Source organism: Balearica regulorum, chromosome 1, assembly GCF_011004875.1.
Source record: "Balearica regulorum gibbericeps isolate bBalReg1 chromosome 1, bBalReg1.pri, whole genome shotgun sequence".
Classification (NCBI taxonomy): Eukaryota; Metazoa; Chordata; class Aves; order Gruiformes; family Gruidae; genus Balearica; species Balearica regulorum.
Window position 1 is genome coordinate 96,552,033 of NC_046184.1, and position 26,033 is coordinate 96,578,065.

Consider the following 26,033-nt stretch of genomic DNA (forward strand, 5'->3'; position numbering starts at 1 on the left):
GAAAGCAGCATTTGACCCAATGCTAATATGAAGTGACTCTGAATCAGTGATGACACATGGAGGAAAATTAGGAAGCCAACAGTAATTTCCACACAGTACTTTCCACATTCTTTGGTCTTATATAGATTTCATTACCATTGCTTCTGTTAGAGGCAATGTAAAAATAAAAATAATTTCAAAACCCATCCATACCAGTATGTCTAGAGGACCACTCCAAACCAAAAAAAAAAAAAAAAAGAACAAGGAGGAATAGGGTGATTGAAAAAGAAGGACAGTGAGGAATAGGGTGGTTGTCCATGCATAAATTTGTGTAGGGCAGATTACTAAATTACTAAATTTAATTTAATTACATTAGTTTGTTGCGTAATTCACAAATTTCAATTTGAAACAACAATTTACTTTTACTTGCAGCTGATACCAATTTTGACCCAGCCTTTTAGAAAGGGTAATGCTGTATTATTTCAATATCATCAGTACTTTACACTAATTGTATGTAAATGGCAATAATAGACATTTTAAATTCAAGGTCTTTGCAAGCATTTTCTTTCAGCACTGTAGAATATCAAGATTACAGTCTGTCAGTATCATTCTATAAACTTTCACACTACATAACAATCTCCAATGAAGCTGAGACGTTCATTAATAAGAATTTATTAGTTTATTTGGAAGGGATCTGCAGTAAATCTTTATGGGACAAAACCAAACATTGCTCCATGTTGAGTCCAATGTGTGCATGTTACTACTTACAAGTGCATGACAAGCATTTTGTTAAAAACAAAAAAGAAAAAAAAAAGCCCCCTCCCCCCAACAAAAAGGGGACCTCTAAAGTAACAAAAAAGCAAATGGTAGAAAACTGTATCTTGGGCAAACCAAGTTAGGTCCAAACAATTTTAATAGGCACCTACTGTGGCTTCTGGAATCATTGTTGCATGCATATCTCTAGTCATATTGGATTTCTCTTTCAGCTTTGACTGGAGTAATGTGTGTTCCATTACACCAATTTGTATGTCCATCTGAATGGTTTCTTGCTTCAGTTTTGTTAAGGCCTGTTTAATCTTCACTAGAGGAGCTGTTAAAAAAAAATAAAAATCAACACAACAGTTCAACTGCGCGTCAGCTACTTAACACAAAAGCATTATTTTCTATAATTCACTCCTTAAAACTGAAGACTTGAATGAACAAAAGGGCGTTCTACTCTAAAGACAGGATTGTACCGATACATCATTTTTAATATGCAAGACACTTTAAATATAGAAATAGGCGATGACAATTTTGCTGTCTTCTTGACATCTAAGATCTGCATAAAGATGCGCATCAACATTAAGATAGGTTTGTCAATGATGTGTTTTGCTGAGCTGAAAGCCTCATCCTGATAGCTGACTTGGGATTTGGTAGAGAATTGAAAAGAACTTCAACAGGAGGTCATGTTACCTGTAAAAAAACTATTAAAATGTTTTGTGCGCCATGCGTTTTTTCTAATCCCTCACTTCCCACTAATATTGCCCTAGGGATGCTGCTGCTGCATCACATTGCTCCTTATAATTCTGGGCTCTAGATCTTATCCTGAACCTTGGCCATGCCACAATACAAAAAAAAAAGGTGTTGTGAGGCAAGTGAGTAGCTCCTTCACAGTGAAGCAAGGGTACACAAAATTTCCTTATACAATAACACTTACAAGTACTTAAGGAAATTACCTGTAATGGTTACAGTTAAATATGGATACAGCTTACATATTTAGCCCTACTGTAACATGCATCAATTTATTTCCGCATTCATACTCCTTATACATTTGCAACAGAATGCATTTATCAGGAAAAATCCCAAGTCTGACACAAACTAATTCAAACAGGTACGTAGTTTTAAATATTAAAAAAGTCCAAACATCAAAACACCAAAATGAATTTTCTCACTGACTCCAGCCAGCCTTAGTCAGAGAATCTAACAGCTACTGCCAGTAACTATTACAGAGTAAAAAGGGCTTGAACCTGTGATGGTTAATTTCTTCCAGTGAGTTGATAACTATTCAAAGCAAACACAAACACCCCCCCCCCCTTTTTTTTTTTTTAAGATTTTTACAAATAATTTACCAAAGGGGAGGAAATCCTGGAATTTCTACCTTCTGCAGACTTACGTAACCTTTTCAAAGAGGTTTAGACTCCCAATTTTCTTAGACACCTTTTAAAGTTTTAACACCAATATTTTAGACTAGTCACTCATTCTGGTCTTGTTTTATTTTTCTTTAATAAAAGACAAATTATGTACCTGTCACTGAGAAAATGGGTGTTTGGTTTGAAGTAAAAACATACTTACCACCATCGGTCATACTGCTTCCTTTCTCTTCTGTTTCCTGCTTTACTCTTTCTAATAATTCTGTAATCTTAAAATAGATATTTTTTTCTTAATTGAACCAGATGAATGTCAAGAAGTTAAAAAAAGAAAACAAAAAATTCTCTGCTGAATAACCGCATTAGTTAAAAAAAGAAATAATCTTAGTTGTTGTATATGGAGAACAATTTTTTCCCAAACATTAAGAAAATTTTAATTTGCATAAATTAATGTTGTAAAAATTACAGCAATAAAAGTAACAAGTTGGCCAAACAGCATGGCATTACTGAGAATTTGTGCATCCCAAAACAATAAAAACAACAGTGTAAGTGTTGTAGTATGATGCTGGATAAGGACCCCTATTCCCGCAGACCAAGTTTCACCACATGACCATGCCAGCTGCCCTTCTGGAAGCGTCAGGACTTAAGCAGGTGAAGTGGAAACCTGAGGAACAGCACTGCAGTGAAAGATGGTGCAGCAGTCAAGCCTGCTGGCATCGGCACGAGTATGGGTATGTAAAATGCAAGAATGAAGAATGAAAGTGCATTTCAGCATTGACTATCTGTTGACCAGTTTGCCTTTGTAGACAGTGAAGAAAAAGCAAATATGTGATTCGAAGGTACAGTCTAGGTAATTATTTAGTATTTTTGTCTAGAATAGAAAAATTGTCCTTCATTAAGGCTTCAATAAGCCTTTTCAGTAACAAAACAGAAACACTGCCGCATTGTTAATGCATACCTACAGCAGTACTGATATCACTGAGTGGGCTGAGATTTGACTGCATGCCTGAAAGCAGATCAGTAGTAATACCCAACATGTCTAGCTTATCTCAGCTATGCACCACTGCATCCACATAGGCTGCCAACTAGTAATGTATTCATCATTACTCATCGGCCAATAATTTCTGGAGTACAAACACATTATAAATCTGAAGTCTTTGTAAAGTGTTTTCTTTTTTTAAACTTACTTCCTTGAGAGTGAAATAGAAAGAAGCTCTAATTCGGCAGAATCGATACACTTGGAAATCTTTGTGAGAAAACTCTCGTTAAACTGCTGTGTTTACTACCTACTGCAGTTGGACTAGATGATCATTCTGGTCCCTTCCAACTGAACTATTCTATTCTATTCTAAAAAGTCTCAAACCTGTTTTTAAATTTCTAGCGCATTCTTATGGTGTGATATAGTTGATCTGACTATTCCAGACATTTTATTATCTTATAAATGAAGTGGGTTTTTCAAACCCAAACAACAGAGTTGTTAAAAAAAATTCTGAATTAAACAAAAGGTTGAAAAATTTGGAAATCAGGCAGTAATTCTAAATGAAATGTCATGAAGCACTCAACAAGTTGAGGCAGTTAAGAGTCTGGGGATTTTTCTTTAAATTTGTCAGAGCACTGATTTAAAAAACCAAAAAACCCCAACCAAGCAACCAAAAAAACCCCAATAGAAAACCAGTTTTAGATATTAAGATAATTTGACTGGTATGGAAAGGTTACTATTTAGTCAAATACTGCTTTTAAGTGCTTGGAAGATGAAAATTTCAAAATGTTAATTTTAACTAAAAATAAGAGTTAAGCTTTTCTTCTTCCAAAGAATTTATGGACATCATTAATCGTCAATAACTCTGGGTCACAGGATACAGAACATTTACCCTCTTTTACAAACTGGGGAAATTAAAAGCTCACAATAGTTTGCCCAAATTCACAAGTTAAAAATCAATGGCAGCCTGGGTTTAAAACTTAGGGACTGGACTAGATCACCTCCACTAAACAAACAGGTGAATCTTTAACCCAGAAAGAACTGGGTTCATCAAACTGCAAACACTAAATGCTAACTCTCTGAAGATTGTTTTAAAATAAGCAAAGGAAATTATGTGAAGATGTGTTTTACCTCAGAAAGCACTCTAATCCTCTCAGTTACTCCTCCACTTCCTTCCTGGTATTTCTCTTTAGCCTGGAAAGAAACATGGTTTTTGCTGTAATGACAAAGCTGCGGAGATGTGTGCAGATAGCTCAGACAGAACAACAAAACTTGCTCTCACACGTCCCAATTCCAGAAACTCCCACACAGCCCCAATGTCATTTACAGTGCTACATCTATAAGGACAGGCTTGAAACATCAGCCCCTGTAATGACTATCATTCAAAAATTTAAAGCAGTTTTAAGAATTTTAATAGTCCTAATACCTACACAATAAGAAGTATGTTTTCTAATCATTTACATGAGGAAATAAGCATAAAGAAAATTTGCCAGAACGCAGACAGAACTGAATCCCAAAACCCAGAATATTTATTTGTCAACAGTAAATTACTATCTTGAAGTCTCTTAAAGTTTAATAGCAAGGTAAACAGAAAGCACAGAGATCAAATCCTGTTATGTGTTGGTCTTATTTTAATGTCATGCCCATAAATAGGAAGGCTAGCCACGTGGCAGCTTATAGAGGCCTCCTAACTAGGGGATCAAAAAGCTTCACAAACAGCACTCTGTTGGCATGAAATTAAATGAAGAAGTAATCAGAGTGCTTTGTGCATGTTAGTACAAGTAATCAATATAAGAGATGAGTGCTGGACTGAGACTGTAGTTTTTCCACTCATCACAGATGCGTGAATTTCACAGGGAAAGCACAACTAGCAATTTACTAGCTGCTCAAGATTGGCAACAGATTTACATAATATTCAGGCAAAAACCCATTTACTTTCCCCTGTAGAATAGTTGAATAAAAATTGCTAGTTTAGCTTAAAAACTATATAGTTTGACAGCAAATCAGCATTTCCCCTGCTTTATATCCAACAGCAGAATTCGCAGATAACTCCTCCGAGTCTTCTTTGCCTTCACCCTTGCTTAATAGCAAGTTAATACTAGCGAAGGCAACAACAAAAGATTGGTGCATTACCTCACTCAGCAAGGCTTGCGCTGAACGGTACTCTTGAACCAAGTGCTCCAACTGACTGTTGATGTACTTTTCCCTACTATTGATCTTTTCCAATGTTCTGCTGATTTCATTATGGAGTTTGTCGAGGTAACCCTAGAAAATCGTATTCTGTGGGTTGACAGTATGCAGATAGTATGCAAAAAGTATTAAAATAGTGCTGTAATTAAGAAAGGATATGGAAGCCTACAACTGAGAGAAAAAAAATAGTACAGAAGTGCTGTGTTTGGTCAACAAAAAAAACATTCCTAATGTGTTCTGGTTTGGCCACCTCCAAAACACGTATTTCAAGCTTTACTGCTTCCACCTCTCTCCCCCTCCCCCCCAATTAATTACAAATGTCAATGTCAGTAAATTACTCTCACAACAGTATTTGACAGTATTTTGGGGTTTTTATCAGCACTTATTTTCAGATTGTATTATTGTATTATTCTATTTTGCCCTCTGTAGTCTGGATGTACTAATGGTAACGCATATGTTAATGAACCCTAATATCCCTGTTAATCCTCACATATACAACTCTTCCCCCACAAGATATTTTGCCAGTACCACTGTCCCTAATCATCATATGTTTCCCTTTTTAGTTTTACAGCATTAGCACAAATAAAAATCAAGAAAAAATAAAAACAATTTAGTTCTTGACATATATCAAATAAACAAGAAAATAAAAATGCTGACAAATCAGTGAAATATTCTGCACGTACAAGACGTACCCTAGTTTCTTTCAAAGAAGATTCAATTCCATCCTTATGCTGATGCATTTGTTCTACATGAATCCTCCAATCCTAAAAAAAATGCCATAGAGTAAAACATAGGCAAGTATAACTTTTATCTTTCTCCGGTTACTACACAAAGGCTGGTATGCAAGGCAGTGTCAGTTCTCTTTTATACTATTACCGTGTATCATTCTGCCACTGCCATGCTCAGATCCAGAGGCACTTGCATGGCATATGGCACAATTTATAAATTTCTTAAATGTCACATGTGATGCTCAGATCCACGAGCAAACACTGACACCCTCACTGATACCACCATAGCTATGCTTTTAGATTCTGTGAGATCTTCATGGAACTATTTCGGCTAGAACCATTCTGAGCACAAATACTGATAATATTGATTACAGCTGCACTAGCTCAGCTTGTTCTTAGACAAAATTAGTGCTTCAAATGCCCAACACCTACCAGTTCCAGATTATCAGATCTTCCCTTTCTGCTCAGCCCTTACTATTATCAGGAGAACAATGAAAAAAAATGAAAGAGGCAGAAATACCTAAACTTGTTTTTGATAGTGGGACAAAATTAGGAAAATTACTAGCAGCTTGTAGGTCACAGGAAACATACATAGACTCAGAGATGGGGGATGAGAAAAGGTGCTGTTTTAACTTGACAGGTAGGCATCTTTTACTTAGAAATCAATTCCATTTTCAAAGCTTTATCACAAATTTTTCCTTATCAATGCAAACTTTTTACATCTCCCAGACCCAAAGCACAGCTGCAGACAGAGCTTGAATTCAAAATGAAGCAGAGTAGCAGCACTGTGGAATTACTGCTATTTCAGTATTGTGTTTCTGAACATGCTAAAAATATTTTTAATATTTTTAAGCTTTTGCACTGTACTGGTCTAGGTGTTAAAAAAAAAGTGATGTTAATAAATCTTTATCACTTGAAATCAAACCTTAGAGACTTTCTTGTAAAATAGGTACCGTAAGAATACGTAGAAGGTGACAGTGTTTGCTTCAGTAAAATTATCTAATCAAGGACCTTATCAAAAAGAATGCTAAGCGAAACATAGAGAGGCACAAACCTGACCAACAGCAATAATAGAGGCAGTACCAAGAAACAAACCTGGACAGTTATACTAATGGATAAGGGCATGTGGAGTGTGAGAATGTTTGTATCAGTACAATTATCTGATCTAAGACCTTGTTAAAGTGGGATAAGGAAAAGGAGGGGGAAAAAACCAAAACCTACAGAGACAGACCTGCCAGACAAACACTAAGGGAGACAAGGACGAGAAACAAAGCTCATCAGTCACACTAACTTACGGGCTATCAAGAAACTGCAAGCATCACTTCAAAGAAGGTAAACCTGGCCCTTGCAACTCATAAGAATGCAAACAGGGGGGTTCTGGATATTCCAGAAGAGGGTTGGTGCAAACTGATGAAGCAACAGCAACGTGCAGGGGAAGGAGACTGGGGAGGAACAAAGTGGGCAAGAGAGAGGAGTATAAGAGGGGCTGGTCATGTGTAAACTGTTGCCAGTCAGTCCACTTGTCTGACTGAGCCCTGTGCCGGATCACTGCAGTCTGCCCTATCTTCTCAAATTCTTTTAAAATTATCTTTCTTGCTATCTCACACTCTATCCCACGCGTGTGAGTGCTGCAAAGACTAGGCGTTAGCTGCTGGTCAGAAGGGATATGGGGCCAGCAACTGAAATCAGACCAGGGCTGCAGGTGTCCCACACCTGTGGTGTATGCAGCCAGAGAGAGTGGTGGTCTCAGTGCCAGCTACAGTAGCAGGTGAGGGTCTCAGCCACCAAGGCAGGAGCAGCATGTATCCCAAAATCCAGCAACGGGGAAGGACTAGTGTGAGTAAAGCAAGTGAGGGGCTTGCTCAGTGCCAGCAGCTGAAGTGATACCGTGGGTCACAAGCCCATGTTGTTGGTGCCAGCTGCTGGGGTGAGCACAGGGAAACGTTTGCGTCTTCCCTAAAGCTGCTGTGCGTGCGTAAAATTCAACAGCAGACTTAAAAGTGAACTAGCCATCAAGTAGTAGGCCCTGGATCCAGGCCTGGGTATAAGGCAGGCAGAGGGTGTACGCTGGTATTCAGGGGCACTCACAAACGTGGAGTGCCCTTAAGACAAGCGCATGAGCGTGTGAACCTGCTTGCTGGCAAGCGTCAAGCTGAACTAGCCGGCAAGTAGAAGAGCAGTGAAACAGTGAAGAGGGCCCAGGATCCAGGCAGGGGATCAGGTAGACAGAAGGACCATGCTGACAGCTGAGGGATCCATGAATGTGCATGTGCTTGTGAATCTAGAGAGAAGGCGGTGTGTTCTTTCACTACTGAACTCCAATCTTAATTAGCTGAGGAGGAGGAAGGGGGGCCTGGCTGTCTATACTTGTATGTTATGGGACTCCTACAAGTGCTGTTGAAAACCGGGCCTTGTTTATGGCAGTTGGTGTAGCTGGCCATGTCAGGGTCTTCTCTGTGTCTGCGAGACACATGCTTCTGAACCTGCAAACAAGAAAGAAGCACCAGCTGCATCCATTAGTCTCGGATGGGGACCCGCAGGTCCCCAAGCACACAGGGCTGGGCTGCAGCACCTCAGCAAGAGGAATTCCCAATCCTGGAACTCCTGGAGGATTACAATGCCTCATAACAGGTACAAACAAATCCTGGCTTAAAACAGCTGCACACTTAAACGTGTGCCATCCTTCAGTCACAGGCAGTTCCACTAATTTGAAGTGAGGCTATCCCCCTGCATAGGACATGCACATAACTACCAAAGGACTGGTAGTTCTCCTGTCTCACTATCTCAGAAGAGCACAGCTGAGCATCTCCACTATTCTCTTCCAGAACAAAACAAAGGCTGGTAGATAAAATGCGCTTATGTTGTATGTGGGGTTTTAAGTTTGTGGAAGACTCAATTATCTTTTGTTGGCCTGGTGACAATTGTTCATGATTTGTCAAACTTTGAAGTTTAAATAAAAACAACAAACAACCCCCCCAAGCACACCTCCCACCCCTGCCCAGGACTTTACAAATATGTTCTAGTTTCTAATGCCATTGATTAAACCATTAACCCTTTCCTGGTACAATGTATATATGCACCACATAGGAAACAGAACGTTATGTTTTTCTTGTAGAATGAAAAAACACCAAACACTTCTCTCCAGTTATTTCTGAAAGCATGATAGCACAGAAGCTAGAAAAAGAAGAATCCCTGTTTTCATGTTAATTTTGAAATATTCCTTAAAGCCAAGAGATGGCCCATTAAACTGGAAGTTAGTAAAACCTCAGTTCTTACAGTGGCTTTAATTTTCCATGTATGTCTTTATTGAGTTTTAATTTCTTAGTATGAGAATCAAGCATGATGTTCTCTGTAACAGATGGGTTTGCTGAGGATCAGATAAAGATGGCTCAAACTAGGCAATTTTTCACATAAAAGAATGCAGTATAGTGCAAGACAGGCAAGCAATTTAACAGAGAGTTGAGAGCTTAGCCTATTTTTCGCAAGATAATTATCTTTCATTGAATTCTGTACCACTGTTACAGATTGCTCCAATACCCCAACTAGCTGGGTCACAACAAATGAGCAATTTCAATACCGCAATGATCTGTGTGTGCTATACAAGCTTCTAGAAGGGTTTATGGCAATGCCAGGAATAGCAGGAGTGTGTGCATGAGTCCTAGCTTTGGACTTTGACTTGCCAAAAATATATGTCTACTTCTAAGCTGCTCATTCTAGACTCCTTGGAATAGACTATAGAGAGAAATAGTCATTTCTAAGAAATGATGAATTTCATTTTGAGGTAATTATCTGGATAGGTAAGTAAAATCAGTCAAAAAAGTACTTACTTCTTTTTGCTAAACAAGGAGACCCCACGATGACTAGATCAGAGGTACAGACCTACTTTATTACTGTTTAAAGTTCAGCATGATGAATTCCATGCAATCAGCCTTTCATGTGGTTGACAAATTGAACAGTTGAAAGTTCCTCAGCTCTCTTCCAGGAAGATGTTTTAATAGCTGCTAAACTGAGGATATTATTTTTCAGAAGTATGAATGCATTGGAAATGTTTAACAGTGTAAGAGGTTTCCACTGAGTAAATACCTGGAAATAAATACCTGGAAATAAGGTGCCCTGTAAATAGCAAAAAAAATACTGGAAGAAAACCTACTGAAAATTATTGCTTCTAGGGTCAACATTAAGTGACCAAGATTCAGACAAGATAGCGTCGGAGAGCCCATTATTCACAATTCTTGGCATGACAAAAGAAAAAAAGTTGTAAATGGAAAGTAATCAACACTGATTGAAATCACACTTTAATCACCATGTATACATAACATGCAAAGCCATTCTCGCATACCTTATTGTCAGTCCTGACCGTAACTTTCAGCTGTGGAAGCACACGTTCCACTTCTAGATTCCACTCTGCTGCATCTGTTGTGGACTGTAAAATCTCTTCTTGCTTTGCAGAGTCATTCATATCCTGTGTAAAAATCACAAAGTTTATATAGAAAATATCATCATCATGCACAGCAAGACCTGTTAGAAATCATGTTACAATGGCTTACAGTGTTCATAGTCAGAAAAAAAATTTCTATCCAGAATGATCTAGACTACAGATAGAAGATTTCTTTAATGGCTTTCTCTGAATTTATAAAGACTAGAAATTAAAATAAATATATCTTATCTTCATATTTAGAATTGAAAATAAGTAAATGTATATAATAATAAATTTTACTACATTCCACAAATAGCAAGGGGGGGGAAATTGTAATACATTCGAGAAACTAATACCATGTTTCCCTAAAAGTCTCTGCAAAAGTTTCTTGGAAATGTTTCCAGCAACCTTATAGTGATAACAGTTTAGAAACTGGATGTAGATTTTTCTTTTAAAATAAGCTGATTCATTTCAGTTGGAATGTTTTTTCAAGTTTAGACTACATAAGTACTCTGACATTTAAATCCAACAGAAATAAATTGCTGCTACAGATGCAAAAATCTCTCAAGAGAGGACTGATGGGTAACAACTTACTGATCTGTATGTTTGTGCCTTCAGAACATTCAGGTCAATAAAACTGTCTTCATTGTCTGACTCTTCTTCCTTAAAGAAAGTTGCAAAGGAAGACTTCAGTAAGTATTGCACAATCTTTCTCCATAATTTTATCTTGCAGGACAAGGAGTGTTAAATTCTAAATTTCTGACATGGAGAGTTTATGATAATGGAGCTTGTGTTTACTTAAAATCTTATGAGGAGACACAGTATCTGGGACAAGCTGAAAGATGAGAGCTATCTCATATTTCCCTCAGGGTGCCACAGCATTTAAAAACTAAACAAACCCCCCCGCCCAGAACTTAAGCCCTCTCACATCACATGGGCCATTATCAACAATTGTATGGTAACTATAATTTCTTATGTGTTTCCTAAAGCTTTGCATTAAAAATAAAACCAAACAAAAAACCAAACCACCACCAGACCTGAACACAGTTTTCAAGATTATGTTTGCACTACAGATTTGGAGCTGCAGAGTGATGCCACATTTTAAAAAGCGTGCAGAATGATACGATTCAAATTGAGGCAATCAATTTGTTTTCTTGCCCATGATACTATGCACTGGCTGATGGTTTTATAGAATTATCTATTAGAGTCTCAAAATCGCATTCCTCAGTGATCATGATCAGCTCAGAGCCCATCACTGCATAAGTCAAAGATGCTTTTGCTGTGTGTTACCCTCCATTTATCTATACTGAATTTCACCTGCCATTATCACCCATACACTTCATGCTTAGACATTTTGTCCTTCTGTAGCTCTTCTAGTAGCCATCGTCTTTTCCACCAAAGTCAAATTTCATCATTCACCCCCTTCCTAGACAAATCATGAATGCTGAAATAACAGAGGTCTTAGTGTAGAACCCTTCAAGACACAGTGAAAACCTGGGAGCTTATTCCTGTACCTCACTTAGTTTTTAACTGACAGGGACCGATTTATTTTCTTCTGGCATGTTTGACACCCTAGTCCCCTGAATACTTGCAAGAAATTAATGACGACTAGATTGGGACTATCTTTTGCTAAATGGACAATGTATATTTGTACAGGACTTGGAAAAACATATTAGAACACTACCATAACAACAACAAGACTAGTTATCAGAACTGGGGAACCAAACTGTGCAGTTAGTCTCACTGACTACTGTTCACCTAGTTCTCCAAGATTAACAGAACTAGGCTTGTCTCCGTCAGCCTCATCAATTTCATTCAGAAGAATCAAAACCAGAAGAACAATCAATGAACCTCATCGTTAGCATTTAACTGCTGAAAATACTGCTAAATTCAATTATGGATACAGCTAATACATCCAGGATGTATCAATATATTGGCAGTAACAATGGACTGGGGAAAAAATAATTACATCAGCATATAATCAATCCCTGTAGAACCATTAGGGGCTCTAAAAATGGTTATCCACTTGGTATAAACCTAGCCTAATGGTTTTATTAACATACAAACTCAGAAGAGCTAATAAAATATGTTAGTTGTGAAAATCATGCCCTAAGATACTACCTGAGAGCAAATCCAGAGGTTCTTTGAAGGGTTTCAACTGTGCTTTAGTTAATTGTTTCCTCCCCACTTCCCAATTTAAACAGCTTAGACCTTAATGAGACACAGAAAAGAGCAGACAGCTGACTGTTTTCATATTTAAAGCTTTTAGCCCACAGCTTACATTTCTGAGGCTGGTCAAACATGCAACACAAAATGTCTCTTTTTGTTCTCAGAATTACTCAAGACTTTTTTCTGTGGAGACTTCAAAGCTGATAAAAATGCAACCAGACAGCCACATCACAATATCTGCATATTGTATGAAATTTAAGAATAAAAGTTTGGATTTTTTCTTGGCTAATAAAAATGAGAAAAATAACAATACTTTGGAAAACTGTGAGAAGAGGAAGAGAAGCAAACTCTTCAGCTGCTACATTCTTGTAGACTACTGTGGCATATAAATTGGGACTATGATCAAAACCATATGACAACATTACTGGCACTCTATTTCCAACTTCTATGACCTTTAATTTTTCCCAGGTACTTGAAAAACGTGAACACAAAAATGGGACAGTTGTGGCATTTTCTATCCAGTATTGCTCGGCCTTAGTACTCCAGAAAATTGTTTTCTCCTCAAGTAATTTACTGACACGGCAAGTAAGCACTTCCAGGTTCACAACTTTGGATATTTTTGTTTTGATCTACGTTTATTTTGCACAGAATCATCAGATTTTGGAGAAATCGGATGTGAAACTACATTCTTTTTGCAATTTTAATTGTCTTTGGCTAACTTCCCTCTCCAGAAAAAGTTTGTTTAAGTCATCAGTAAAAAGACCGACTTCGAGGAGACTGACAGAGGCCAGTGAAAATGACAACGTCTTGTGATAACATTATGCTACCAGAAAACAAGGAGACTTCTACTCTCATAAAAATCATCTTCTGAGACAGTCAATCAGCAAGAAGCAACTTCTGTTCAACATCCATCCATCATTAAGTCCTAAAAGCATATTTGAACTTACACGTGTATTTCATAGGCTGTTTCACAGACATGACAAGTTCACTGTAATTATTATAGTTAAAAAGCAGGATTAAATAAAACAGTTCATATGCTCAAACATTGCCATCTTGTTGGGAAAAGGTATTTCAAAACAGAAGGACTTATTATGCAGGCCGAAGGGAAGACTGGATATTACCATTTCATTCATGGAATATATAGCGATGAGCTGCTATGACCTTTCTCTACAGAAACAATTCTGCAACCTTTATTTAGGTGGTTTTAAACAAATGCTCAGTTTCCAGTTGTTCTTTTCCATCTACCCTGTTCCCAAATCTTATGATCAACTAAGTACCAAAGTTACTGTTTCCTCTTTGCAGTGAAATCCAAGTTACAGTAGTGAGCACTCCTCTTAATTAAGCACTGGGCAAATTTTAACCAGATATTAGCCAATTCTGTAAACAGGGATTGAAGTTTCTTTTAACATCAACAGCTTGTATCAGCAGAATACAAACAAGTCTGAATCTATTAAATTTTAATGAATGGTTAGATTCCACTTCACTTTAACTATAAATGCACAAAAGAACATAAGTTCTGTCCCAAAGAGTTAACAACCTTATCTGAAAGGAAACAAAAACTCTACAGAGAAGCTGACAATGCAGGAAAGGAGACGGTGGAAAAAAGTGCGATGAAACAGGTAGTAGAAAAGACTTCTTAAACAAAGCAAAACAAAATGAACAGTGAGAAAAATTTCCTCATAGCTGACCAATACTAATATAATCAAAACCAGTTAGGTAAACCTACCACAACATCCTCTTCCAGTTTATTAAGCATTAATTCTGCATCATCTGCTGTTATTTCTTCTTCTTCTAGCTCTTCCGTTGGATATGCTGGCCTGAAATTAGTTCAGAGAACAGCAGAGCTTTTAAACACAGTAAATTGGAAATACCTCTGTAAATTGCTCCTAAGCAAGCAAAGCATGAATGATGTGGAATAGGACTAGACAGTGTCTCACACACTCAAACAAATAAAATTTATACTCAGCCTTAAAAGTCTTTGTTTATCTTAAGACTGTCTTAAAAGAGAGGGTTAGTTAGTTAGTTACCAAGCAGTACAGTACATTCAGACTGCAAAGACATCGTTTTCTCTTTCGGTCTAACCTCTTAAATTTTAAGTGCAAGTTTTTGGCTTACAGTGGAATTTGTGTACTAAATAGAGGTAACAGTAAATACTTCCAAGGTAGAAATTACTTCGTTATATCCATTTCAAAACCCATCAGAGGGAAAGAATGAAATAAAGAGAACTTTTAAACAATTTTTCATATACTTGAAGTTATCTGACATCTAATTTCTCCTAAGATTTCCTTTGGATTTAATACTCAAAGTTACTGTACCCTACTTGTCACGTGATCACATACTGTGCATACGTCCAACTGAAGAGGTCAAGATTGATTGATAGGACCTAAAAGAATATTAACATGTTTGAACTCAACTGTCAGATTAACAAGCAGATATGCATAGGAAAATGAAAAAAAAAAAAAAAAAAAAAAGAGTAATCAGTCAAATCTTTATTAATTAGCTAAATCTACTACTGGCCCAAACTCATCCTTGCTGGTAATAGAGTAAATTGTGTGAAACTGCATTAGGAACTAATTTATCCCACTGCTTCATACCTAGTTGAATCTTGCATCTCATGAAACATCAAGTAAAACATTTCATTTTCGGTTATTACTATGTTTTGTCTTTACAACTTACACTTGTTTGCTGGAAAATAATGCATAAGGGAGGACCTTAAAAGCGTACTATACCTTTTCCAGCTAAAGCCAGTGTGTTTCAAGGCTTCTTCAGCTAAACAATCAAGAACATAGCATGCTTGCTCTCCGTAACCTGCCTTTAATTTTGAGGGAGGAAAATCCACGGGCCTTCCCTAAAATAAAAAGATACACTGTTTACTAATGGCCACCCATTAATCAAGCTTCCTCTTAGGGAGGTAACAAGATTTACTACACTAAAACCAAACTGTCCATTGTGTATGAAGATTTTACCAATGTTAATTCATATTCTTCCCCTATGCAGCTCCAGTCAGGCAACAGAAGGGAAGACAGAACAACCCAAGGAACAGATGCAGTGTAGAAACGCTAAAGCACCTGGTAAAAGGATATTCATGGGGAGCAGAAGAGTCAGAAGCTGCAAGGGAGCTAGATGTCAAGCACACAAGTGACATGCTGACAAGGCAAGAAGAGCTACAGAGGAACTTCATGTACTCAGACTTAACCACCAGCTTTTCAACACTGCCTTATTTGTTCCAGATTTTATTTATAAAATGTTTTATTTTTATTTATTGCTGTCCTAGAGAATATCTCAGTTTTTAATCAAGTAATTTCTTTAGAGAACAGTGTTCTTAGTATCATTCACAGCTGTACAACAGTGTTTGTGTATATATATATGTATTTATGTATATATATCTTCCATAAGATCCATACTTCCTGTAAGCTGATACACTCTCCTGACCTTCTGGTGTTGGTTTTTTTTTTTTACTATTGAAAAAAATCCAAATAGTTCCTGGCAGTTTATGCAACCTTTTACTCCTTAACGAAAAAAAATGAAGAAAACGTGAACACAATTCTACACCATTTCCTTCACTATGAATTATACCATTGACTTCAGCAGGAGCATGATCACAAGCACTAAGAAAACTTTCAAGATAAAATCTTTGTAAATTATACCACTATAAATGAGCAACATATGTGGCACTATAAAAAGTAAGCCTGATTTAATCCATTTTACGGATTGTGGAACAAAACTAAATGGAATCATATATTACATTGTAAGACCATTTTTGCAGTGCCAAAAAGTTAGCAAGTAGGTACACACAGTATAAACTTCCAATTAACTAATTACCATAGTACAAACTTCTAGATAGGAAAAGTCTGTCCAGTCCTTGGGAACATAATCAGAAAGCAGGGGAAGTGTGTCATTACTGTTATTTCTGAAGGTGGTGCACGTGCTTGAAACACACTTGGGAAAACAGCATATTCAACACTTACAAATGATCGCAATTCTGAGAGTACATTTGATATTATGGCATTGGGGTCATCATATTCTTGTGGCTGTTCGAAGGGACGTCCCGCTTTAGTGATCAGCCAAGCGGCAAGCGTGCAAAACATAAAGAACTGCTCACCAGGATTAGTGGGCAGTGCAAAGTAGTGCCTGTTTAAAAAGGGGAAAGAATGGTAAATAAAGATCTTTTGAGCTCCTGAAGCTCTTACACCATTATAGGCCAGCACAGGCTAGAAAGCAGTTTCTTTAACTGACTTTCTCAATGAGTGATCCATTTGAACTAAATTCAGACTAAATTTTCTATGTGCTGCTCATCTGTTTCCTACTTTGAGTAAGCTATTCATCAACATTAGACTTCCAAGGAATCAAATGGAAACTGGGTACTCCTCTCCCCTGCCAGCAGGATTATACAGCTTCAGTTAAACACCACCAAATTAACATTTCCACATAAACCCAAGTTACTCTTCTTATTTACCTGAGCAGTTTCAAATCACAATGAGCTCAATTCTGTTCCCATTTAATTTTATGGATACAGAGTCCATCCCATCACTCCATAAAACATCATCACTGATTAATTAAGAGCCTATACAATGGATTGATTCAAATGTCCCTTGCATAGCATAAAATACATAAAAGCTCAAAAGAATCAGAAGTCAAATATCCGCAATCACCAATAACTTGTAGGCCATAAATAAGCTAAGATTTTGCTAAATATCAGGCATTTTTCACAGGGCAAGTGATTTACAGTGCAAGACAAAATTTAAATTTGAAAACCATCCTCTGAATACTTTAGCAAAAGTGATTGATAACTACTGTCAACACCACACAGCAAACAACCTACTCCAAAACCAAAATTAAAATGATACATTGCTAAAGCTTTATACCTTTACCCATGATATTGGAAGGCAGGGTGGATTTATCTCCTCTTTCATCTACTGTAGAACACATTGAAAAATGGTTTAGAAGTGCATATTGCTCTCCATTAAAGGGACCTGACAAATAGCTCAATGAAAGGTATCTGTATTTGGGTATATGACTATACCTCTTTAAAACTAACTAGCTAACGAACTAAATATTGCACCAAATGACCACACAAAAACTTGAAAGGCACTTCCTTGAGGAGGGCAGAACAAATTTACTGAAGCCTCATTGCCTAAAGATACGTGTCCTCTGCCTGCATACTGTCCTCATCCATGGTATTATATCACAGTAACCTCACCTCCTATTCCCTCCTTAACATCCCCAAATACTCTTCCTGACAAGAGAAATACATCCAGTTCCTTTTGCTCCAAAGTTCCCCAAACCTCTTCCCCTTCCCATATTCCTCGGCTACCAGGTGGGCAAGAGGCCGGTGTACCTGAATCAGTACGTAAGCTCAGATCAAGAGCATGTTTTTGAAGCGATCCTTCCACCCATCCTCACCTACCATGCTTTGGGTCACTTTAGAGAGCACGGTACACAAACTGGATCTATCTTGGATGACACTAAATTGAAAGGTATGGTCCTAACAAGAATTCAGTCCATAAAATCAGACCACAGTTAGTCCCCCAAAAATATGTATCGTGTGCACGCTGGATACTCGGAACCAAGCGCTTCCCTGTACAGACACGGCTGCTCGCTAACGTGGACAAAGGTTTGCTTCCTTGCTCCAAACGTACCGATGGTCCAACAGCTGGCTAAAACCATCTTATGGCCACTGAGCTCATACTTGAGGGTCTCTCCCAACATGAGGATAATTTGGACTATAGTTCTCCCCGCTACTAAACTGTTGCTTATAAAAAGCTTAACTGCGTGATATGCTGCTGTGCAACCTGGCTGAAACTGATGGATGGATTTGAAAGTTATTTGGATAGATGGATAGTGGAAGCGCATTGCTCCCGTTTCCCAAGTTTCCTCTCTCCCACCATAATTAAAAAAAAAATTTGCTAACATATGAAACAAATATGTATTAGATATGAAAAGAGACTTAAAAACAATGGGTCCAAGCCCCCTTACACATATACACAGCCCCAAATAGTTGCCCCGAACACAAGAAATTCATTCAGGGCAGAATTATTTTTTTGCACAGATACACTGGCATGCAAATATTCAGTATCCGCTGGGGGCAGGAAAAGTGAAGTGATTATTTACTTATCACATCTCACCCTTTAGAGGGACCTCTCGTTTTGAAAGCTTCAAAAAATCACATGGGAAGCAATGAAGTTGACTGGTTTTTATTTGACCTAGGCATCTTGTCATCAGCCAGCAGTTCCCTTCCCTAATCCCCGACCACAGGAGCGTAACGGCCCGCTGGGATTTCTTCCTGCTAACACCCTGGGTGCGCAGCCGGACGCGCACACCCGTGCGCGGTATCACTGTCCGACGCCTCTCCCTGCAGCCCTGTCAGCTGCCCACCCTCACGCGTGGAGAGACACCCCCCGGCCCCCCGCCCGCAGCCACACGGACGCCTTCCGGGGGAGGCCGCCGCCGCCGCCGCCTCCAGCCGCCCGCAGGCCAGGGGCACCTGGAGAGCGGCCGCATGTTGTGGCGCCGTAGCGCCTCCTCCTCGTAGCTCAGCAGCTTCAGCTTGTCCAGCAGGTCCTCCATCAGCACGAACATGTGATAGGCCGCGCCCGGGCCCCGCTCCACCGCCGCCCCCTCCTCGTCCCGCTCCGCCGCCACCACCGCCGCCCCGCGCCGGGACCCGCCGCCACCCGCGGCCTCCTCCGCCATCTTTGAGCCCCTCCGTCGCCGCCTGTAACCGAGGCAACCGTCCCTACCAATCCCCGCCTGCCTCGGCTTCGAAACCCACCTCCTGCCCCAATCACACACACCCTGTCCAGCGCGGACTACCAATGGCGGCGAGGCATGCGGGGGTCAACACCCAATCACCGCTCCACGGAGGCGTGACAGGCACCACTCACCTGGGCTCTACGTACGACACGCCGCCGCCGCGAGGGAGGGATCGTAAAGCATCGTGTGTCGCTACTTCCGCCACTTCCGCCCGGGGGCGGGGAGGGATGTCTGCTTTCTCACTGCTGACTGCGGCTAAGTCCTCACGGTGTGGGGTCACCCTTCAGCATGTGGGGGGGTGGGGCGGTGGGGTGTGTTTCTTGGAGCTTGCTGATCTTCTCTGCCTGATGCATGGCTTAACCTCGGGCTTGCGTGTGTAAGCACGGGGCTTTCGTGATGGTTCCTCAGATAAACGCTTACGCGGTTTAATAGTAAGGTGTGAACACGCTACAGCATGCAAGCTGAGACGAGGCAGCGACGATACCTAGTGATAGCAAAGCTTGCGTGGCCTGAGGTGTGGTAGCTTACAGCTGGGCGTAGGGAGCAGCAAGCGTGGCAAGCAGGGGGGTTGTGGCTGGGGACGGGTTGCCCGCTGGAGCTGCTGCGGGGGGTGGGAAGGCTGCTTCGAGGCACATCCTGTGCGGGCTGCTAACACCTGCTGGGGTCTCTGAGATCAGACACCTCCTCCTCTCGATTCGTCCTGCATTTTGTTTGGGTTTTTTGTAAGCCCCCTTCCCTAAAATACTTGAGTCATTCTGTTACCGGAAAGCGGCAAAATAATTAACTCTCTAAGACTTATTTTGAAGTTTTAGAAAGCAGGCATGCTTTATTAACTCCACTTTATTAACTTTAATAACTCCACCTAACCTGCACTCCCAAAAGACAAAACTAGCAAGTATTTATACTATGTTAATATACATATTCAGTATATTTCCGAGTAGTGCTTATCACATTCATGGATGTTCCGGGAACTCGTTAGCATATGCTAATGTCTTTGGCGCATGTTTGTTGGCACCTCCGGGTGGTCGTCGGGGGTCTTCAGACTCGCTCCTGGTATCACCTATACCTTATCCCGCAAGGCTGGTTTTGTGATCACCTTGTAACTGCGCATCCATTCTTCCGAGGCCGGGCTGTTTAAAATGAGATTGTTCCAGAGCTGCTTATCTTACAACTAATTATTTTCTAAGTTACAATGGTTTCCCTTTTGTTTGGTTACACCTATTGAGCAATGGCTCTAATTGCTTGAATTGATCTTAATATTTCAATATTCACAGGTATCAATCCCTTCTTTTCTTTTTGAGGATTTGTAGCTTATATGCTACAATTTCTCACTATACAAACTTACTGTGTTTTGAACAGAAGTTAGTACAGCAGTGACAGCATTGAATCATTATGCAAGCAAGAATACAAACCACTATAATAAAAATCACTAATAAAAATAGCTTTTTTCAACCACGACCAACTAGGTAGCCAAGAATATCTCTTCAAACCCAAAAGAGGTATTATCTTTAGTAACTTCATGTAAAATTGTTGTTTGGTCATGTATGGTTTTTAAATCTTCAGATATCCTTCCACTCTCATCAACAGAGCAAGTGGAAGTGCTTGTATCCAGATCATCGAGGGTTTTTGGCAAATTTTACTCAATTGTAGTTTTAAGGTTTGATTCATGCACTCTACCCGTTTGCTAGATTGTGGATGATAGGTGGCATGCAGTTCCCATGTTATTTGTAATATTCTACTTATTTGTCAAACAATGTTTGCAACAAAATGTGGTCCCCTATCCGAAGAAATCCCAAATCATGGTATTATTTCTTTAAGCATGATCTTAACAACTTCCCTGGCTTTGTTGGTGCGACATGGGAAAGCTTCAGGCCATCCTGTAAAAGTATCCACCACTACTAAGAGATATCTCAACCTTCCTTTTCTTGGTAATTCAGTGAAATCTATCTGCCAGTGTTCTCCTGGAATATTTCCTGGTTTTGTTGATCCAAACTGAATTTTATTCTGTGTCTTTGGATTATTCCTAAGGCATGTTTCACACCTTTCAACTATGGACTTTATAATTTCTACCATATTACCTCTCACCACTGATTTTTGTAGATGTTTCAATAAATTTTCAGTTCCCCAATGAACGCTATTATGTTCTTTCTTTACTATTTCATGCATCAAAATTGGGGTTAGAATTACCTGCTCCACAGGAGTAACAGCCCATCCATTTTCCTGTATTTCAGTTTCCAGTGTTTTAATTAAATTCTTATCCCGACTGTCATAGTTGGGGAATTCTCCTAATTCTGTCTTCTTTTCAGGTATTATTGCCAATATCCCTTTACCCTTTTCTGCAACCTTACGAGCGGTCACATCAGCCAATTGATTGCCTCTTTCTTGTGGAGTTCGTCCGGTTTGGTGAGCTTTACAAAGCATGATAGCCACTTCTCTTGGTTTCTGTACACTTTCAAGTAATTTTAAAATCTGCTCCACATGCTTAATTCCAGTTCCTTGAGATGACAACAGTCCCCTTTGTTTCCAAATTGCTCTGTGTGCATGTAATACTCGAAATGCATACTTGGAATCCGTCCATATACTCCTTCACTTAGTTCGAAGGCTCTTGTTAGTGCAATCAATGCTGCTTTCTGGGCTGATGTTTTTGGTTGCAGAGCTTTTGCTTCTACAACAGTATCCACTGTGGTCACGGCATACGCTGCCATCCAGATCCCTTTTTTCACAAAGCTGCTGCCATCTGTATAAACCAGTCTGGGTTTTCCAGAGGAGTGTCTTTCAGGTCAGTTCGACTGGAATACACTTCCTCAATGGTCTGTAAACAATCATGTGTGGGTTCCTCTTCTTCCAGTTGTTGGGATGACAGGAAAACTGCCCGGTTTACGACTGCAGTGGATTTCAAAACAGCATCATCTTGCTTGAGAAGCGCCACTTCAACATCCGGCTCGGAGACAGCCAGTGTCCACCTTTCTGGTCCAGGACAGTGAGTACCATGTGTGGTACAAAACCAGCCAATCTTCTGTCCCAGTGTCAGTTTCTGGGCTTCTTGAATTAGCGGCACAGTAGCAGCCACAGCTCTCGGACATCCTGGCCATCCTTTGCTGGTATTGTCCAATTGCTTGGAGAAATAGGCCACAGCGTGTCTGTTGCCTCCCAACATCTGAGAGCGCGCCCCCAGAGCTACAGCTTGCTGCTCATGAACAAACAATTCAAAGGTTTTGGTTAGATCTGGGAGTCCTAAAGCTGGTGCTTTCATCAGAGTTCTTTTTAGTTGTTTGAAAGCATTTCTGGTCCCATTCCAAATGTTCAGATGGTGAATTTTTCCGTAGTTCATATAAAGGTTTCACAATGAGTCTATAACTGGCGATCCCCAGCCCGCACCACCCCACTATTCCAAGGAAGGTTCGCAGTTCGTGTGCATTCTGGGGCTCTGGGAGTTGACAGATAGCTTCTTTTCTGTCTGTGCTCAATCTTCTTTGTCCTTTTAAAAGTTCAAATCCCAAATATTTAACAGATTCTTGTGTGATTTGAGCTTTTTCTTTTGAAACTCAGTAACTGTTTAATCCCAGAAAATTCAAAAGATCAATGGTTAATTGTAAGTATTCTTCCTAGGTTACAGTTGCAATGAAAATATCATCAACATACTGCAACACAGTCCCTGTTCTATGTTTTCTTTTCCAGGTTTCCAATTCTTTGGCTAATTGATTTCCAAATATTGTGGGACTATTTTTAAATCCCTGTGGCAACACTGTCCAAGTGTACTGTGATTTGCAACCCGTTTCTGGGTCTTCCCACTCAAAGGCAAATATTTTTTTACTTTCACGCTCGAGAGGTATGCAGAAAAAGGCATCTTTCACATCTATAACTGTGAACCACTCTGGGTTTTAGCCCGACTCTAGCCTCTAGTTTCAAAGGATATTGTTTTTGCCTTACCGGCTTCATTCCTGCTTTGAGTTCAATCTTTACCGGTTCAGCGTTCTTAGCTTTACCAGGGACTTCTCCAGCCCATACAAGGGGTGTCACTGCATTTTCCACTTCAGTTGGAATGCCAGTTTCTAAAATTTTACCTTCCTGCAATAGGAGCACAGATGCTTGTACAAGTTTAGATTCAGGAATTCACACCTCGACCTCCCCATCTTTAAAGGTGATTTGCGCTTCCAATTTACTCAATAGGTCCCGTCTCAAGAGTGATATAGGACATTCAGGCATATATAAAAATTGGTGAGTTACTCATTGTTTTTCGAGCTTAAAATTTAAAGGATGGAAAAAGGCACGCTGTTCCGCTTTCCCTGTGGCACTCACAACGTTTACTGTATCATCGCTCAATTTTCTTTGACAAGTCATAAGTTACCCCAATATCTACAAGAAAATCTATTTTCCATTTCCCCAGCTCTACTGTGGGGTTCTGCTGGGGAGGTTTCCCCCGGTCCCCTTCAGGACCTAGTTAAGGGGAACTGACGTGGAAAAGGAGCTGCTTCTTGATTGTATCGTGCCTCCTCCAGAACCTATGGACAGATAGGAATAGGACCCCTAAAACGATCCTTAATCTTTCCAATGTCCCAATTCTTTACAATATGCACACTGATTATCTCCTAAGGTATTCCTGTTTTTTTGTGCTGGAGGGCCCTCGCCTCTCCCCCATAGTAGCTGTCCTCCCCTGAAGTTACTGTTTGCTGAGGCTCCCTGCAGCGCAGCTCTCAGGTTACCGTCTTTTCCTGTCTCTCCGTGCCTGTCTCCGCTCTCTTTCATTTTCTCGTTGCTCTTCTGTAATTTTCTTCTCTTTCTCCCTGTTATCAAAAACCATCCATGCAACCTCCAACATCTTTCATTAATTCCAAATAATCCTCCTCATACGCCCACACTTTAAACACCGTTGCCCTGTACAACAAGCAGAGCAACACCTTCACAGCCTGCCGCTACCTTTTCCTGCAACAACTTTTTCCTTTCCCCATTCTCTTTAACCACTTCTCGGTTATTACACATTTTCCCAGCCCTTTCCAACAACTTGCTCAAATTCCTCCAGTCTTCAAATATCCAGAGATGCCAGTTCCACAAAAGATAAATGCTAACTGCAAGGCATCTCCCTCCTTTTCAGGATCTTCCCTATAAATACCCACCAGCTTTTTCCACAAGCATAAATCAGTCACTGAGAAGGGTACTTTAACGGTCACTGGTCCCTCTGCCCCTCCTGCCTGTCGCAGCAGAGCTTGCACAACTCGACCTCCCAATCCTCCCCTCGTTCTCCCTGCAATAGCACTGAATTTCTCATTTCCAGCAAAAGATTCCCCTTCATCAGAAACATTCTCCTCGTCTGGTCCTCCGTATTTGAAGCACCGTTGACTGATACTACATGCCGAACAACGCTTAGAGAGTTCCTGATTATCTTTTTCCAAGGTCAGAACCAAAGGATCTCTCGGTGTTGATTTACATTCCCTGCTCCATTCAGGGTGATCTCGTAAAGCAGAGAATAAATCAACATAGGGAACTTCATGCCATTTTCCTTCCTGTCTTAAGAATAACTGTAACAGAGTATCATAAAAGTACCATTAACTGGTGACTTTTCTCCATCATTCAGTCTATACAATGGCCACCACTGATTATAATATTTGATTAGATCAACTTTCTTTGTGACTCCTCCTGGGGGTTCTGCTATTTGCTTCTACATAATAATAAAATGCACCCAAGAGGGGATTTCTTTAAGATCAATTCCCTTTTAGAAGTTCCAGTTTCCATTTTAAAAACAAAGCACAAAACAATTTAACCCCAGCTTTTTAAAACAGTAGTACGCACTTAAAAACACTATAACAACAAACACAAAACCACACAATTACGATCACGGCTGTATTCAACATTCAACAGACAAACTTACGAGCTTCGGTTTCAGGAAGGAGACTTATCCTTCAGTTTCAATCAAACGGTACTTTCCCTTTGCCCCAGGGATACAGCCCAACCCTGCGCAGCTTTTGCTACAACTGACGGGCAGGCAACAGAAAATAATACTGAAAGAATGCCTTTACCTTACTGATGGTCCTTGCTCAGAACTCTTTGGTCCGGGGATCGGAGGTTCTCCCCGAGAATCCTCGGTGCCGGCTGGAGGTCCTGCGATCCCTCAGATCCGCTGATGTTCAAGAGCAGTGTCCCATCTGGGGTGCCAAAATCTGTTACCAGAAAGCAGCAAAATAATTCATTCTCTAAGACTTATTTTGAAGTTTTAGAAAGCAGGCATTCTTTATTGCAGCACTGGGTGCACGGGCAATAACTCCACCTAACCTGCACTCCCAAAAGACAAAACTAGCAAGTATTTATACTATGTTAATATACATATTCAGTATATTTCCGAGTAGTGCTTATCACATTCATGGATGTTCCGGGAACTCGTTAGCATATGCTAATGTCTTTGGCGCATGTTTGTTGGCACCTCCGGGTGGTCGTCGGGGGTCTTCAGACTCGCTCCTGGTATCACCTATACCTTATCCCGCAAGGCTGGTTTTGTGATCACCTTGTAACTGCGCATCCGTTCTTCCGAGGCCGGGCTGTTTAAAATGAGATTGTTCCAGAGCTGCTTATCTTACAACTAATTATTTTCTAAGTTACAATGGTTTCCCTTTTGTTTGGTTACATCTATTGAGCAATGGCTCTAATTGCTTGAATTGATCTTAATATTTCAATATTCACAGGTATCAATTCTATCAGTT

The 26,033-nt window shown here is 39.9% G+C and overlaps 2 protein-coding genes across 3 annotated transcripts in view; one reads left to right on the forward strand and one right to left on the reverse strand.

Annotated features, from left to right (window-relative positions):
* Positions 1–635: 635 nt before the first annotated feature.
* Positions 636–19,296, reverse strand: IFT57 (intraflagellar transport 57). Its single transcript, XM_075767529.1, has 11 exons — positions 19,073–19,296; positions 16,557–16,719; positions 15,318–15,436; positions 14,315–14,405; positions 11,014–11,082; positions 10,342–10,464; positions 5,967–6,038; positions 5,218–5,349; positions 4,216–4,278; positions 2,311–2,377; positions 636–1,069 (listed from the first exon to the last, which is right to left on the reverse strand). The coding sequence occupies exons 1-11, from the start codon at positions 19,279–19,281 to the stop codon at positions 891–893; spliced, it is 1,287 nt and encodes a 428-aa protein (XP_075623644.1). The 5' UTR covers positions 19,282–19,296; the 3' UTR covers positions 636–890.
* A 235-nt stretch (positions 19,297–19,531) lies between these two features.
* The window catches only part of HHLA2 (HHLA2 member of B7 family), a 46,887-nt gene continuing 40,385 nt past the window's right edge, over positions 19,532–26,033 (forward strand). For both annotated transcript variants that reach the window (XR_012837866.1, XM_075767583.1), the window contains exon 1: positions 19,532–19,609. The gene's annotated coding sequence lies outside the window, so the exon portion shown is untranslated. The remainder of the gene's footprint in view (positions 19,610–26,033) is intronic.

Excerpts from the sequence above, each read along its gene's own strand:
- IFT57 (XM_075767529.1), bottom strand. The coding sequence starts at position 19,281 with ATGGCGGAGGAGGCCGCGGGTGGCGGCGGGTCCCGGCGCGGGGCGGCG. Across the intron at positions 14,406-15,317 it reads ACTGGCTTTAGCTGGAAAAG|GCCAGCATATCCAACGGAAG; the intron begins GTATAGTACGCT and ends AACTAATTTCAG. Across the intron at positions 2,378-4,215 it reads GGATTAGAGTGCTTTCTGAG|ATTACAGAATTATTAGAAAG; the intron begins GTAAAACACATC and ends ATCTATTTTAAG.